The sequence below is a fragment of the Passer montanus genome, unplaced genomic scaffold (assembly GCF_014805655.1).
Source record: "Passer montanus isolate IOZ18808 unplaced genomic scaffold, ASM1480565v1 scaffold40, whole genome shotgun sequence".
In the NCBI taxonomy this organism is placed as follows: Eukaryota; Metazoa; Chordata; class Aves; order Passeriformes; family Passeridae; genus Passer; species Passer montanus.
This window is the reverse complement of record NW_024368819.1, coordinates 6459514-6477040: the sequence shown is the minus strand read 5'-3', so window position 1 is coordinate 6477040 and position 17527 is coordinate 6459514. Positions and strand designations below refer to the sequence as shown.

Genomic DNA, 17527 nt, shown 5'->3' with positions numbered 1-17527 from the left:
AGAACTTTGGTTGCACAGTCCTGCCAATTTTCATCCAGGTATGCCAATGAGCCAGTTTTATCTTGACAATTCCTCCCCACTCCTCAAACAGCAAATCTACTGCTGCTCAAAAATGGCACACAGCACAATTATTTCTCTCCCTGGCAGTACCAGAGATGGGCACAGAGAATTCAGGATCAGTTTAAAAATCATGTAACAGCAACTTTTGCAAACAGCAGCTCACTGTTAAAAATGTCATAATAATAAATCTATGCTAAATACTAATTGCTTGAAAAGAAATCTTTTTTTTTGCAGTAAGCAGGTTTTTTTGATAGTCCACAAGGAGATGATCTGTTTCAAAAGGCTTTAGGAAAAAAAAAACAAAACCCACCCTGCAGCAGAAGATAAATACTGCATCAATACAGCAGCACAGGTATCTTGTAAGGTGATATTAAATGTGCTAGTTCAGACACCACGGTAGCACATTTCATATGGATCATTTTCTCACACTCTCAGAAATTAAAGATGAAGGTTATTCTCTGAAAAGTCTTGTGTCAGAAATTTTGATTATATACTTCCTGCTTAGAAATAATAAGCAGCACTATGCTAAAACCTTGAATCTGCACTACATAGCCCTGCAAAGGCTTTCTTCCCCTTGAGGCATTTGGCAGAAGCTACCCTTAGATGCAAAGGAAGCATATAGATTGTTTTTTGAGAATATTTGAGAAATAAACATGTATTCTTTAAATAGTTTAGGGAAGCTGACTTAAGCAGCAGATATCAGTAAGTCTGCGGCAACTGACACACATCCCAAACCATGTGTGACACCAGCAGTAACAATCAGCCCAGTGCCAGTGGGGAGCACACCGATTCCTGCCAGGGGCTCTCCTGCCCACGTACCAGCTGCAGCTTCCAGATGCTCCCAAAAATGCACTGTAAGGGTAAAACCCCACACACTGGGGGAACTGGCAGAGGTGAGGAAGACAGCGAAACATTCCTTCTTTTTATTGAGGAATTGTACTTAGCAACTATTTATTCACAAAAAATGTTACTTTAGTGGTTTTCCCTGAAAATAAAAATCTCACAATATGAATTTTAATGTTAAGACTATCAAGCTTGTGTTTGGACAGGTGCTGAAATTAACACCCGCATAAACCAAAGCACGGTCCTGCCCTGCCTGCCCTGAGTGCTGGGCACCTCAGCCTGCACCTGCAATGTTGCTTTAGTGGTTTTCCCTGAAGAAAAAAAGCACAAAATCTCACAATAGGAATTTTAATTTTAATACTATCAAGCTTGTGTTTGGACAGGTGCTGAAATTAACACCCGCATAAACCAAAGCACGGTCCTGCCCTGCCTGCCCTGAGTGCTGGGCACCTCAGCCTGCACCTGCCGGGATCCCAGAGGATTCTCCAGAAAGGATGTACAGATATCTGAAGGGAGATATCAAGAGAATGGAGCCAGGCTCTCCCAGTGGGGTCAAGCGATAGGACAGGAGGCAGAGGGCAGAAACACGGGAGGTTCCAGGCGAATGTGAGGAAGAACTTCTGTACTGTGTGACTGAGCACTGATTGCCCAGAGAAGCTGCGGAGTCTGCCCCACTGGAGATGCTCCGGAACCGCCTGGATGCAATCCCATGCCAGCTGCTCAGGGATGGCCCCGCTTGAGCAGGGAGGCGGCACGATGGAGGCTGGACCAGCTGACCCTCCGTGCTCCCTTCCAGCCCTGCCCCGCCCTGCCCTGCCCTGCCCGCTCTCCCCTCACGCCGGCGGCTCGGGCGGGCGGGGCCCGCGCGCCCTCCCGGCGTGCCCCGCGCCGCTGTCATGGCGGCTCCCTGCGGCCGCTGCCCGCACATGGGCTGAGGGCTCCAGCGGGCAGCGAGCGCGTCTCTGCGGGGAGCCGGGGCGGGCCCGGGCGGCGGGACCATGCTGGCCCTGGAGCGCGCCCTGCTGAGGGGCTTCCTCAGCGCCGCAGAGTCCCGGGAGTGGAAGCAGGGCGAAGTCGCGGCCGCAGGTGAGGGGAGCTCCCGGCCCGGCGCGGGGCAGGTGCCCGCTCGTGGCGCCTGTCCGGAGCCGCCGCACCGAGCCCGGGCCGCGGCTGGCGGCTCCGGGCGTTGTCACCGGCGGCGCCGTGTCAGATCCTCGCCGAGCTGCCGGCGGCTCCTGCCCGCGCTGTGGGTGGGGGAGGCAGGGTGCTTGCCAGGCTGGAGCGGCAGGAGCGGCCGGGCTTCCGCAGGGATCCTTGGCCCCGCTCGGTGCCGGCACTCCGGAGGCTTGTGGGCACGGGGCTCCCTCCGGCTGCCTCCAGTGAAAGGCTGCCTGCCTGCCTGCTGGAACTGGGCTGTGAGGTGGAACGCGCTATTGGAGCAAAACGTGGGAAGGAAGAGTCTGGCACGAGCTGCCTTTCTGTATTTATTAGTTATTCGGTCACAGTTGCTTGAGGGATCCATGGAGAATAGTCTCTTGAGGGGACTTGGTTGGACCCAGTTTTCCTGCAGGGGAGCGCAGCAGCTCCTAAAATGTAACCTTTGTCATGTACTTCCATGTTTCAGGCAGACTGAAGTACTCAAATCATGTGCCATGTTGTAGCATAATGAAAATCTCATTTATCCTTACCTAAGCACTTACTGATTTTTGGAAAAGAGCCATACGGAGCCAAGCAGGTCTTATTTCCTTATGTGACTTTTCATTTAACTTAAATCATTGTACTGTCCAGAAATGGTCATTGATGTGACTGACATCTGTCACATCTGTCTTTTCAACAAGGGTTGTGCATGCTGTTTGTGGTGTGGAGCTTTTTCTGATTACTTTTTTTGTTTGATTGTTTGTTAGCTTTGATTTGTTTTGAGGTGCTTTTAGTAGTGTGCTTCTATAAGATATGGGGAAAACTTGTTGAAGAAAGGCATCTTGCAGTGGAGATAGAAAGTTGTGGGGTTTGTGATGATTCTTAGTCATCATTTGCATGAACCTTTCCTATTGATGATCCTGAAAATAAATTTAAAAGCTGTGACCTTGAATTTGTACAGTGTCCTATAAAAAGCTACACAGACAATCAGAAGCAGGTTTTACATGATTACAGTTGTGTTACTGGGAAGAGAAGAACCTCAATGCTCCTCATTCATCATCATGTGTCCTCACAGCCCATTGTTATTCTACAGCATTGCCTATCTGGGCAACTATAATCCAATATGAAAAGGTTGTCATTTGGTGAGAAAAAGTCTCTCCAAAGCATAAACTGGAGAAAACTCTCTTGCTATTTCTGTTCTCTGTGAGGGCATGATGTGAGCAGCATTGTGGAACCACTGCTATTTTTCTGTATATGTCCTTCCAGGTACAGCTTAAAGTGTTTCTCAAATAATACATGGCACACATTATCTCTTACGTCATTCAGCAGCTCATTGTGGAGAACTGAAGTAAACTTTGGTCAACAGTGTGGTGCAGAGACTTTAGAATGAATGAGTCTCTGTCGCCCATTCCTACAGGGTCATCCATTGCTGTTATTGAAGGTGCTTCTGCCCTCTGTGTTCCTGTATTTCTAAAATTTAAAGTGCTTGTTAGCTGGATGAGCTTGGGGTTGGTGTTCATACCAGTTCCTTGCACAGCTGCTGCTAGTGTGCATCCACAGCTGTGCCAGTGTTAAATTGGTTACCTCGGCTGCTGATGTGAGTGCAGCCCTGAGTGCAGGGAGCTGCACTCCCCAGCTGCAGTCACAGATTGATGGTGAGGCACTTATCCTGTGCAGACCTCTGCATTTCCTCAGCTGAGCCATCACCAACACCTGCATCATCTGGTCAGGAACCTGTTAGTGCATCTGCATGAGCTGTAGCCACAGCTGCAGGGTAGGCAGGTAATGGTTTTGCTCAAGAATAGCAGGTTTTAACATGGCCAGATTGTTCCAACATCTGCTGTATTGATTGCACTGTAGCACATGTGAAGATAGCTTCTGTGAATAAAGTTGTAGCTTGGGTCAAGAACTTGAGGGGTCTGACGCTTCTTAGAAATACATAGCATTTCTTGACTTAACCTTTGTTTTGAAATTAGGCTTAAGAAACAGTCATGGGTCTAAATCCACCTTAGTAATTACCCCTAAGGATCTGCTCCATGTGCAGGCTTTTCTTTGAGGCACTGTAGTTACCGTAGGAGAGAATTATTTCATAAAGATAAAATCTCATTGCCCATTGCCCAGTATTTTAAGCTTGTAAATGAAGGACTGAGCAGTTTCTGCAGTTTTGCATAAGGCTTTATTTTCTGAACTCTGCAAATATCGAATAATTTTTATTTGTTGCATTTCCCCTAAGTAGATTCTCTGGTCTGTGAAATTACTGTGTTATCTACAGGAGTTTACTGTTCATTTAAAATGTTTTGAAGGAAGAACATCCTGCTGTTATAATTGAAGTATTTTAAAAGGCCATCCATTTGTTTTTCCTGAAATTTCAGTGCAAGTTTTTGTTTTACATTCATCTGGTCATTTGTGTTTCACTTTAATACAAATTAACTTTAATACAAATTATTTTGAATGAAGTGACACCTGCCAGTGCTGCTGTTGAGTTTCAGTGCAACTGCACTTACCCTGCAATGTAAATGAAGATAGATTCTTTAGAAGGGGAATGGTAGATATTTTAATTTGAATATGTTTAATAGGTCTTGAAAGACAAAATTGTTTGAAAGTTTACACTGATTTCTGTGTTGTTTATTTTTTTTTCTTTTCCAGAAAGCGGATCATTGTTGCAGTTGATGTTTGATGGGAAATATGAGGCAATATTTTCAAATTCAGCAGTTCAGAATGTTTTCAGTGCATCTTCTGTGACAGAGGAGAGCATTGACGCTTACTTGGAGAAGCAGATTCTGACATACCTGGACTGTTCTGCAGAGGCTGATAACGTGGAAAGGTGGAAATTATTATTTATTATATGGAAGTTTAATAGAGGCTATGTTTGATTTTTACAAAAGCTATTTTAAAAATGTAGAATTTGTATAGGGCCTTCAAAATCCTTATACTGACAGGAAAGCAGAAAACAAATTTCTTGTGTTATTCCCCCCACTTTCTTGGGCATCTGTTCATTACTGTCCAATGAAAGAAACAGTGGTGTTGTGATACAGGTTTTTGTTGAAGACATTGGCTTTATTTACAGTGATTACCTCAGAAGGTTCTGGTATAAAAAAGTCACACACGTAAATTCATTTTGCCATATATCATCAAACAATGAACAATTTTCCCTCTGAAATGTTTATGTGGCTGCTTGAAGTACTGTGTAATGTTACTGTCCAAGCAATGCCTGTATTTCTAAGTCTGACTTATATTGAGGTTGTTCTACTCTTCTTAATGTAAAAATGAGTAAGGTGTTGCTCATGGATGCTGTTCATCAATTAATTGCTTTCTTCCCAAGACTTTCTCTGATACAGTCTCTCTTAATTGTACTTTGTGTGCTAATTGTTGCTGTTAAGGAGTTTGGATTTACTGTTTGCAGTTTGCTGTGTAAATGATGAACAGACTGAAATTTGACATGCTAGGGATAGTAGAAGCAGAAAACTATGTGTGTGTGTATATATATGTGTGTATGTATATATATATATATGCACATATATATATATACACATAAACACACACACATATATATATAGGTATTTTAAAAGGTAAAAAAATTTTACCAAAAAAAAGACAAAGATTAAAAAGTAAAAGAGGAAGGTGATTGTAACCAGTTGGTGTTGGCAGAGTCCAAATATGTGTGTTTTGATATTACACACATAAACCTAAGAGTTTTTGCTAAAATATCAGAGAAAAAAAAGAGTTGGTATGTTTGAAAAACTGAGCTGAGATTTGTTTACGATCACAGTGTGTCAAAAACTCATCTTCTGGTGTGGTGCGCAATACAATGCACTCCTGCCTTCTGAGTTAGTGTTCAGAGGTTTTTACCGTGCTTTTTAAAAAATTTTGTTTGGTGTTTCTTGTTTCATTTTTTACCTTACTTTGTTGTGCTGTTACTGTTAAATATTAGCTGGATAAATTTTTCAATATTTCTAGATTCTGTTACTTTGCGGTAATTTGAATAATGTGTCAAGGAAAGAAAAATCAGTCAGGACCTGAAACAGACTCAATCCTGATCTTAATTAATGCTTCAAATATGTGTTACTGCCTTTTAAAGCCATTCAGCTTCTTGAAAGTAATCACAATCTATATCAGTGGAACTTTATGTGTATCCTGTTATAGTGCACTCCTACTGCAGACAGCAAAGGAATTTGTTCCTTGGCTGCTCATGCTCCAGCTCCATGGTCTTTGTGGTTTTTCTTTTTTGCTCTGCAGCTCTGGGCTGTATTAGAAGCCCCCTTGCCAGAATATATGGAGGCAGATCTGCAATATTTAGCATTTCAGAAGCAGACAGAGGGTTTTCTGCTCATAATTATAGCCTGAAGTTTTATTCCAAGTAAAAGCAAAGGGTCTTCAAAACCTATCAGTGTCTGCCAAAAACACTTTTGTTTGTAGCATCCAAGTGAATTTTTCAAGCTCCTTAGTAATAATTTAAAAAGTTTTGGGGGCTGAAGGAACTAAGTTGTGACTTTCTTTTATACAGAAACTTCTACTGAAGTTGCTTGTCTGAAATACAGATAATTTCCTATTTTAGGTAGGTGCTGCACAGCACTTTGGCCTGTACTGTCTTGGTCTCCAGTGACTTTTTGGGGTGTGTTACATAGTTATTTTTCCTGCCTGCAGACCCTGTGTCCTGAGAAGGCCTTATGGAAGGAACCTATGTAACCTTTGTATCCAGACTTTGTATTGGTTATGATGAAACTGGGAGGAGGTTCTGTATTTTTAATGCCTAAAATGTAATTTTCTTTTTCCACTGAGTGATTCAAAGGAAGTGCAGCAAACCTCTTAAGTTCTAGCCCAGAAAATTCAGTAAGACACTGAATTTTTCTTGTGACTTTCTGTAGGTGGGATAAGTAAAAATATTTTTTTTTCTTGAATTGAAAGTTATAATTCTGGACATTTAAAAACACAGTAGGAGTTTAATTCAATTGGAAAGAGAAAGTTGGATAATGTGAATCTTATCCTGTTTTGCACAATCTAAACAGCGAAAAGTACGGTTTTGTAATAGTGTTAAAAGAACTTTTAAGGAGTTCTTTTTCTGAAGTTAAAACTGAGCAGCTTGAGGGCAAAACAGCTCAAAATTTACATCTAGCTGGTAATTTCTTTGGACAAGTTATCTGTAACTTTTTCCACTTTCAAAGCATGGTTCTGTAATGAAAATGACTTAACAGCATTTTTAAAATTGGTGCAACTTTTCTACCCTTTTAACTGATTGCCTTTTTTTTCTCTGCCCCAGACACATTTTCACGATGGCACTTTAAGCCTTTATGTCCTAAAAATTAAGCATTCCTTATAATAAATGTGTTGAATAGGATATTTTTTGTTTTACTTTTTTCCTGCTGTTGCTACTCACTTCAATGCTTAAAAGCTATTTTCTGCAGAAAATGTAACTTCATGGCTGTGTTTTAATCAGCAGAATTTGGAGGATGAAGCAACAGGATATGTGTTAATCATGCAGAGGGGGAATGCATTTTTTTGGTTTTTTTCCTGAGCTCCGTAGGAGGAAGGTGCATTCCTTGCCTGATGTATGGTTTGATTCAAAAGACTGGAAGGGAATGGTGTGCAGGTTCCAAAATCTAAATGAAGAAGGAAATTAACTTTAACATTGTTTTTTGTTGAACCTGTATTTACTACTTCTACTTTATTCAATATATAAATAAATAAATACTTGGCAAAAGAAGTCCATACAATAAAGCCTGTTACGATTTCCCAAAATGAACACTGAATGGTGTTTCTGGTATTTCTCATGGAACATCTGATGGTTGGTTAACTGGTGTGCTGTATGGAATGAAAACTAAAAATGAAGACATTCTTGCTGTTTCTGCAGCTTGCTTTGATGTTCATGAATTAAAAAAATAGCAAAGTTAGACACTGAATAGTTTGGGCTACTCTTCTGCAATTTATGGCATTACTAAAAAGAACAGAAACCTGTAACTTCTGAAGCAGAACCTAGCTATTGAATGTTTTTTTTTATTTTGTTTGTAAATTCTAGCGTTACATGCACATACATTTTTTAAAAGTACTATTGTTCTTTAAACAACATTGTTTTAAAAATGCGCTATTGTTCTTTATTTTTGAGGAGCACTCGATACAGCAATATGAATATTAAGCATGTGATTCTGCTTCATGAAGAACAATTTCACTAAAAAGAGAAGAAACCTGTAACTTCTTAAGCAGAACCTGGCTATTGAATATTTTTTCTTTTATTTTGTTTGTAACTTCTAGCATTACATGCACATCCATTTTTAAAAAAATATAAATGCACTATTGTTCTTTATTTTTGAGGAGCATTTGATACAGCAATATGAATATTAAGCATGTGATTCTGCTTCATGAAGAACAATTTGACTCAGTGTAAACAGTGTTAAAAAAAGGCAGCAAAACCCCCATTCACACAGAGAAAGGAAAAATGAGATTAATGGATACAGACATAAATCTAAGGATAAATGCAAAATTATGTGCATCACCCTAGCAAGGGGGACATTTGCAGCAGTCTGTGTTGCTTTTCAGGCAGCCTTTGGGAGGTGAGCATCTGCAGGTCTGCATTGTGAGTGTGAAGGGCAGTCAGGACACAAAATTCATTTTCTTGGAAAAAAAAATAGGGGATAGGCAAAGGAGTCCAGCATTTGCGGGGATTACAGCTTGAAATTGGTTTTCTGATACAGAGTGAGTGATAAGGAGACTGGAAGTTGGTCACAAATCTGAAAATGGGGAAAAAAAAATTGGTGATGACAAATTAAACAGTGGAAAAACAGTGTCCCAGCCAAAGTAATGGATATGGTTATCAGTTGTTCCCAAGGCATTCTGCATGGATAAAACTGTCTCTTCAAGCAAGTTTGCTTTTCACATAGATATCAGTAATGTTTAAATAAATAAATAAAGTGTTACTTGTAGAAACAATATAAATTATAAAATAATGAAAATGATCTTCAAAAGACTAGAATGTCAAATCACAGTGCAGGAATGGTCAATTGTTCTGTGTTACCTTTCAGGAGTTTTGAAGTATAATTTATCATGGGAGAAAAATGAGGAAATGTATACCAAGATTGATATTTCATGTGTAATGGTAATAATTTAGTATGCAATAATTGTTAGTGCTTTGTGTTCTTGAGTTATTTGGAAGTTTAATGGTGATCTTGGTTATGAATTCATATATTCACATTTCCTAGAAGATAGTTACTGGCTGAGTAATGACAGCCAGGAAATGATACCTTGTCTTGTTCAACAAGAACTCTTTATGCCAGTCCTTGTTCTCTGACTGCCTTGAAAGATGGTTTTTTGTTGGTTTTTTTTGGGTTTTTTTTGGGTTTTTTTTGCCTTTTTTTGTTTTTGTTTTTTGTTTGGTTTTTTTTTTTTTTCTTTTTTTTTTTTTTTTTTTCTTTTTTTTTTTTTTTTTTTCTTTTTTTTTTTTTTTTTTTCCTTTTTTTTTTTGTTTTTTGTTTGGTTTTTTTTTCCTTTTAATTTTCAATTAAATGTTCACTACCCCTGCTTTCCTATTGTTCTGCATCTTTTGTTGCATTCTTGCCCACCAGCTGCTTGTTTGTGTGTGGCTTTTCTATTTTACTTTAGTTTTTACAGGGTTGTATAACACTTTATTTTTTTGTTTTGATTGGAGGGCTCTTACATCTCTAAGTTTCTGTTTTTACAAAAAGAAAGGACTAGGTTTTTCTGTTTCAATTATGCTCCTTAACATATCAGTGTTTATATCAAACCTGCACAATTAAAATGCTAACTTTTTGTCATTAGGAGGCCCATTTTCTATGTGTTAGGACCCTTGTCAATAAGGTTCTGAGCCATTAAGGTATAATAAAACAAACAAGAAGTTTGCATATAAATCTTAAAAGTCTACGCCTGTTAAATTAACCATTAAATTCTGAGAGATTGTGCCCTGCCTTCTGCAGACCACATAGGTTATTTGCTAAAGAAATCATAGTAATGTAAAATGAGCTTAGTCTTGTAGATAAAGAACATTTTGCCATACCTAGTTTCAGAAATTAAACAAAGTCTCTTAATTTCATCTTTCAATAAATTACTATTATTTAAAATAAAGGCCACAATGAATTAGATGTTATTTACTGTCAAAGTGTCTGGACCAACTTGGAGGTAGTATACTGAATTTTTCATTTAATTAAATTTTTTGTTAGAGGGAGTGAAAATAGTTATGTCAAAACAAAAATAAACTTGCTCTTTTGGAACTTATGCTAATGCAGTATTTTTTCTGTGAAAATGCTGAGAGTTACGTGTATCATAAGAAATTCTTAACAACCATATAATAGGCAAATATGGGATTATCTGCATCCTTTTTAAGTCTTCTGACCTCTGATAGTTATGTATAGCATTAAATTGTGAAATATACGAACTCTGCTTCCAAGATGTTTGGCATTAGATACAACCTGTATAAACAAACATGTTTTGAGGACTTTTAGTTTCCTATGTGCATTCTTGAATATTCCATTCATTCTACCCTCTCACAGGAGAGTGATTTTGTTTTTTTATTAAAGCTGAGGGTTTTGAGCTAGCACAAGATTTAATCAGCTCTTGTAGCCTTAAATGAATATGTAATATGTTGCTAATTGCTGTTCTTATCTCTATTGCAGGCAGAGGCTGATGTTTCTGCTTGGTGTGGGGAGCTTGCAGCTCTTTGTTCAAAGCAATTGGACTGGGCCTCCTGTTCAGTTAAAGCTTCAGGATGTTTTGCCGCCTGCATTGTTACAGAAATTCTGCAAGGTAGGTTTGGATTTTAATAAGCTGTACTTTTATTGTAACTGCTTTTCACAGGTAACCATAGCACTGTGTCAGAGAAGGCACATCTGCAAGGTAGGGTGCTAGAATAAATTGCTGTAATCATCAATCCTACTGGCTGCTATTGCAGCATCTTCAGTTCTATCAGCAGTGTCCTAAAAGTAGCTACTGTTTCTCTACTGAAGATATTTCCTGCTGGAAATGTTGGGTTTGGATGGAGAAGATGTCTTTAATATAGGCATTTACTCCAAGGGCATTTGCAGTCAATAAACTTTTTTGTGTGTTTATTTTGGGATACATTCTTAGCTGGATCGAAGAAAGATGTTTATAAATGGCTTAGAAATTTCCTCTCCTTAAGGTAAGGTAGAAGTTGCAATATCTTCCAAATAGCAGCATGTTTGGCAGATGGTAACAGTAGATTTGGATGCTCAGTATCCTGTTAGGCTCCTGAATGCCAAGTGAGTGGAGATAATATTAGTACAAAAATGCTAATCTGTATAGAGCTTTTGGAAGCAGAATGTAGGGGATGAAACTGATCATGAGGGCTGCCATTTATTTTGTCATTGTTTTATGTAGATTGCTAATCAACACCCTAACTTCTTTTAGTGAGATTTTTGTGTTGTTCCTCATGGCAGTGCCACAATCCAGACTTTCCTCACATGGGGTTTTAGCACAGCTTCTTGATTTTTCTCTTGGGATTAAAGCTGTGGTAAAATACTGACTACTGCAATGTGTCAGTGTAGAACATATCAGTAGTTTCTGTTAATGCTAAATCTATACACAAGTTGGAATTTAGAATTTCACTAAGAATAGGGTATGGACCATGAGCAATGTAAGTGCTGTAAACTGTGAAATGAGGGGAAGTTGGAGTATATGAAAGGTTTCACGTAAAGCTGTTGGCTGTGGTGTGGCATGTTTTCCATAATTCATAAAGTCTTGCCTTAGGTTCATTTGCAAGGTTGTATTTCTAAATAACTAATTCAGATACAGTATTGCTCCTGTTTTTTTTGAATAGATGTTTATAAATTTGGTTTATCTTTTAGGACTGGCACAGTACATATAGATAGGCTTATTTTTCACATTATTTTTGATACTTGAAATTCAAATCTCATCTTCTGATTACTAAATAAGTAACAGTGGAAACCAAATGTACTAAACCTTTAGGGATGTGAAATGAGCAAAAATTTTGAATTGTGCTACTTCTGAAGGGAAAGGTAGTTCATTTTTCCTTTATATATAGTAAAAATCTAATTGATTCTCTTTATAATTTGTTCATAATATTCAATATTATGATATTTAATATTCTTACAAATGTTGGTTTCTGTTTATTGGAGAACTTTATATTCTCTGTTAGTGTGTGCACAGGTTGCAGTCTAATGCAGTCTGCAGCCCAAGATGATGCTCATTGGACTGCTGTCACTGACTGAGTTCAGAGACCTGGAAAATAGTGTTCATAATTTCTATTAACCATTTCATAGAATCATAAAACGGGAATTTAAAGATCACCCAGTTCCAAGCCCCCAGCCATGGGCAAGGACACCTTCCACTAGGCCAGAGTTCCAGCCAATCTGGCCTTGAACATTTCCAGGGAAGGGGCATCCACAGCTTCTCTGGGCACCCTGTTCCAGTGCTGCACCACCCTCACAGCACAGAATTTCCTTGCCTAAACCTACTCCCTGTTAGTTTTGAGCCCCCCACCTTGTCCTGTCACTTCATGCCTTTGTAAATAATCTCTCTCCCTCTTTCTGGTAGGTCCCCTTCAGGTACTGGAAGGCCACAATTAGGGCAGCCCAAATCCTTCTTTTTCCAGGCCATTTCATTTAATGTCTGGAAGAATGAGATACTAATTCCCTGTTGAGTAAGGAAATACGTGATCTCCTGCTTGGTTTCTGTTATGTTTCTGCAGTGGCTGGGAGTGTGATGCTTTGAAATAAGTTTGTTTATGCAGAGCTGGTATTGCAGAAACTAAACTGGCAAGAGCTTATAAAGGAAAACATACTTTATTTCTAATGAGGGCTCCATCAGACTTCCATATTCTTCAAGGTTTAGCTATTTATGCATTCAGGCAGAAGTTTACCTTTATTTCTATTACTGCTATATGTATTGTCTTCTGACAAGTTAATGTTGTTTTATTTTCCAAGAGCACTGTGCACCGATGTGCTAAAATCTAATATCCAGTTCTCTTCTTTATTAAAAGTCTTAATTCAAAAGGTTTTGAATTATGTTTTGAATTCTCTTAATGTACTATTCATTCCAAGGATTCTTAGTATATGAGCGCTCTGTAAAAAAGAACAACTCAATAGTGACATTTTTGTGTTTAATCCAGCTTTCCTCTCATGCATACACAGATATTCAGAAAATGTGGGTTAAAAATTTAACTCTTAACTTTCTACATCTGTTGTAATCTTCTATATTCTGTCATCAAGACTGATACAATCTCTTTTTAAACAGATCATCCATTTTCCAGGTTTTCAAACTAAAATGATTTTTCCCACATCAAGGTCGAAAAATTGTCTTCATGCTTCTTTTAGCTTGCTCTAAGTATTGTCACTAAATTTCAGCTTTACAATGTCTTATTTATTTAATGAATATTTTAAAAACTGTTACTCTTATTTTTAGAACACTTTATTGGATTAGTCTTTGTTTCCAGGGTATATAACTGCTGCCATTTCTATCCTTGGAAAGTTTCACCTCTGGATCAGTGACGTAGCTTCATTTTTGCTCCCAGCTAATTTCTTTTCTTACGAGTGCAGTAAGGCTGCATGAGACTTAATTAATTTTAGTGAAGAATAAATAAAATAGCCTCTTTAAGATGAGTTGCTAGTAGGGGCCACTTGGATGTCTTCAGTGTACAATATTCATGAGTATGTATTTATTATTTCCCTTTCCTCCTTCAGTCTAGCCTTCTCTCTAAACTATGGTTACATTCATGTACTCTATTAAGATTTGGTTTTATGTCCTGTGGTTTTCAGAGTCCACACAAAAGTAGCATTTTATTTATTAATGTATTTCAGTTTTCTAAAATAACTGTGAGACTTTACCACACCACTTAATAGTCTGACTGATACTACGCTGCATTTTTTTAATGAGTGAATGTGGTAAAAGAAGATTAAAAAGTACTGAATTCTAGTTAAAGTGGATTAGCAGTTTTTGTTTTGAACTTGTTGGCGTTAGACTAAAACATTGTTAATGAGCTCAGTGCTTAAAATAAGTGGCTTATAGTAATGGGTTCCTTGAGTCTTAAAAGAGTTGTCACTGTCTCTGCATGTAAGGCAATAAAAGATGCAAAACTGTTGAAGTTGGAGCATATTTATTCTCCCTTAGGTTTCAGAGCTTCTGTGTATTACCTCATACAGCTGAGCTCAGTATTTTTAGTGGACAAACTGGAAAGTTATGTGTAGTAGTACTAATGAAGACCACTGATGATTAAGAATGTTGAGAGGACAAGCTGCTTGCTGCTTTATTTGTTGTGTGATTTCATATTCACAAGTAGAATATGTCTGGTAACAGTAAGAAGTTCCATCTGGAAGATCTCATTCTATTAATTGGTAATACATGTAAACAACTGGTAGGAGTCCTCCAAATACATTTGTCAACAGTTTCTGCTCTTCTTTTTGTAGCTTCCAGGCTGACCCCAAAGAAAAAGTTTTGGAATGAAGTTGAACAATTTTTTTTCCTTATGTTTTTCATTACTCCTATCTTTTATGCATTATTTGATCCTTTTGCTGGAAGAGACTGAAATATTGCCACACTTCCGTTGGTATCTATAGCCATGGTCATAATTAATATGAAAAACACCAATGTACCATGTGGCAGTACTGTCTCAAATCCAGTATGAATCCTTGGTCTTGTTAATTCAAACTGTTGTGAATTCATTTTTCAGGCCCAGATGCTTGGCTTAGCATGCACTAGCCAGGAAGAAAAAAGTCTGTGCTTGACCAGCAAGATACAGGCTTTGAAAGTTATGCAGATTTCTCCCTCTTGTGGGGAATGTAAGGATGGATGATAAAGGCTAAATCTGGAGGCAGAGTATTGTAAGCAAAGATAGTCTGCTAAGTAACCTATAGTCTTGCCCTGCATTCCCTTGGTATGAGTATAGAACAGAAGGGGGAATCTTAATGCAATCGCTTCAAAAATACCCCTTAGCAGCAGAGCAAAGCCACCCTCATAGGGTTTATGAGCAAGAGCTTTCATAACCAAAGTACTTCTATGACACATAGAGCTCTCAGGCAAGATTTGCTTGCACGGGCTCACCATGATTATCTTTAGTCTGGACCTCAGGTCCAGACTTTCCATAGGTTACCTGTTAGTGATTTGACTTGTAAAACTGTAGACAGCCTCCTGTGTAATCTTCCCTCCTTTTCAGAAAGTTGAAGAGAAAAGCAGTTAGAAATGAAAGCAGTATTTCCATTGCCTTCAAGTCTAAAGCGTGTAATTCTGTTTTCAAGGACCAAACCTTTGGCAGGTAACCTCAGTACATCCTCTGTTAATCTGAAAGGTAGATCACCTTAGCTTTGCTAAATGACTAATTGTTGTGGAGTAGGCTTTGTATTTTTAAAAATATGAGAAGCCCAGTATAAATGGCTTAGTAGCCACAGGCAGCAGCTTCCTGATCCTGTAATTTGTTTCACCTCACCTTTGCTTCCATTTAATCAAGTCTTCCTGAGCCTTTAGCCTGGCAGGCCTTTAGCCTGTCTGCAATTACCTTTTTATATACAGGGGAAGGATCCCCAAGACAGAAAGAGCTTATGAAATGTTAGAAAGGCCAGAGTGGTTCTCAATATATAAGTAAAAGCATGTTGAATGCTCACTTTGCTTCTAGTCACTACCATTAGCAAGAAAAGAACACTAATTCCCTAAACTAAAATTCTCATACACTCTATTTGTAGAGCTGTTGAATGTGAATGGCAGGAGCTTTCTTCTGATTTTTATAATTACCTCAGGTTGCTCCAGTTGTGCTGTGAAATACTTTTGAAATACTGTAAAAATTGAAATATGCAGGAGTACTGTCCAGCTTGCAGTTGATTTAGGGCTTTAGTAGTAGTAACTAAAAAGTAGCCATTAAGTTTGTAAGTTGAATATAGAAACAGCTGTGCTTCAGAGATTAAAAAGTATTGATCTGGAGTGAATTGAGCTTAATTTGTGTGTTAATTTGTGATGGTCCAACAGAACCACATGCAGGTCCAGCAGAAGCTGGATGACTACTCCAGGGGTTTCTCTGCATATGTTATTATGTAACATAATTATCTAGTATATGTGTATTTCTAGTATATAGAATAATTATCTAGTATATGTTTATTATCTGGTATATGTAATTATCTAGTATATGTTTCTGTGCTTTAAGAACATTACTTCTGAATAAAATAATTATACTTTGTGATGTCAAATTTGATGAAGAAAAGAAAGACTCAAAAATTTAACCCAGGCTTACTAAGTAAGGAGCATTACATTAGCAAGTCTTGGGTTGTGGCCGTTTTGAGATAAATGAAATTTTGGAGCTACAAGAGAGGTTCAACACATTATATATTAAGGTGTTTAAATACAAGAACACAAGCTCAGAATTTCTTTTTTATCTTAGCCAATGTTTTAGAGATTTTGGTATTTTGGTGGACTTCTCTTCTTAACATTTCAGTCCTTGAAGCCATTACACCTTACTACTGACTTGTAGCTATTCTCTCACTGTAAAGACTACCTCAGGGCAGTGAGTTCTGCATGGATAATGCAGTCTTTGACCATAGGCTGGAAAAAGGAATGTTGGTTTAGACTTTCTCAGCTAAAGGTGAAGGATGTCTGCTTTTCTGGATGGGATTTATTTCATGGAAAAGGACATGGATTTGTTAAAATAGAAGATAGCAGTTCTTTTACTCTGGGACTTGTTGGCTTATTTTCAAGACTGTAATATGTCATCAACCTTCAGTTCTTCCTCCCTCATTCTTTGTTAATGTTATAGTAGCAGGACTGAGTTTTTGGTGAAAGGACTTGAAATGTGAATTTGACATTAATTTGTTACTACAGTACTTAAACAAGTACAGATAACTCTAGTTTTGCAAGGCTGTTTCTGAAAAAGGTTTTATAACAAATCTCTTTTGCTTTCCCGTTGGGCATTTTAAGTGTGGTCTACTTTGATTATAGAAAGAATCAAAAACATGCAGATAGGAAAAAGTTTACATTAAACTTAAAACTCTATTGAATGTCCAGCTATGTGTGTGTGTGTATTTGAAAAATTAATCTTTAAAAGTACTGATTGATAACTTTCCCCTCTCAAAATTAGAGATGTTGATAAGGTTCTTCCTTTCTGAATGGCCAGAGATGCAATAGGTCTGGTATATTTCCAGTTGGCAGTTCCTTTCCTTTATTTTCAAGTGGTTTGTCTGACTGTTGTGATCATCATTTTCCACAGTGGGATTGAAATGATTGCAATGATGTAATACAGGAATTCCCCTTTGTCCCAAATCATTGTCTGCAAGATAAAAGTATTTTCAATGCTAATGCAAACTGAAAAACCCCACAGTAAATCAGTATAAACATAACAGAATAAACTTAGATTACTCTGTTATTGAAAAGTGATGTTGGAGATTCATATAGCTTAACAATTTTTGTCTTTGATGTAACCTGTTGATACAGGTATTGAAAAGAGTTTCAAATAACTCAGGAATTACATTATTTGTTTCGTTTAAAAAGCTGAAATATGATTCAAGTAACTTATACCTTGGTTGTGTAGACT

The 17527-nt window shown here is 38.1% G+C and overlaps 1 protein-coding gene across 1 annotated transcript in view; it reads left to right on the top strand.

Annotated features, from left to right (window-relative positions):
- Window positions 1-1783: 1783 nt before the first annotated feature.
- The window catches only part of TTC27 (tetratricopeptide repeat domain 27), a 113859-nt gene continuing 98115 nt past the window's right edge, over window positions 1784-17527 (top strand). The window contains exons 1-3 of the mRNA XM_039719026.1: window positions 1784-1989; window positions 4687-4864; window positions 10659-10788. Coding sequence (XP_039574960.1) covers window positions 1902-1989; window positions 4687-4864; window positions 10659-10788 — 396 coding nt within the window. The 5' untranslated portion in view covers window positions 1784-1901. The remainder of the gene's footprint in view (window positions 1990-4686; window positions 4865-10658; window positions 10789-17527) is intronic.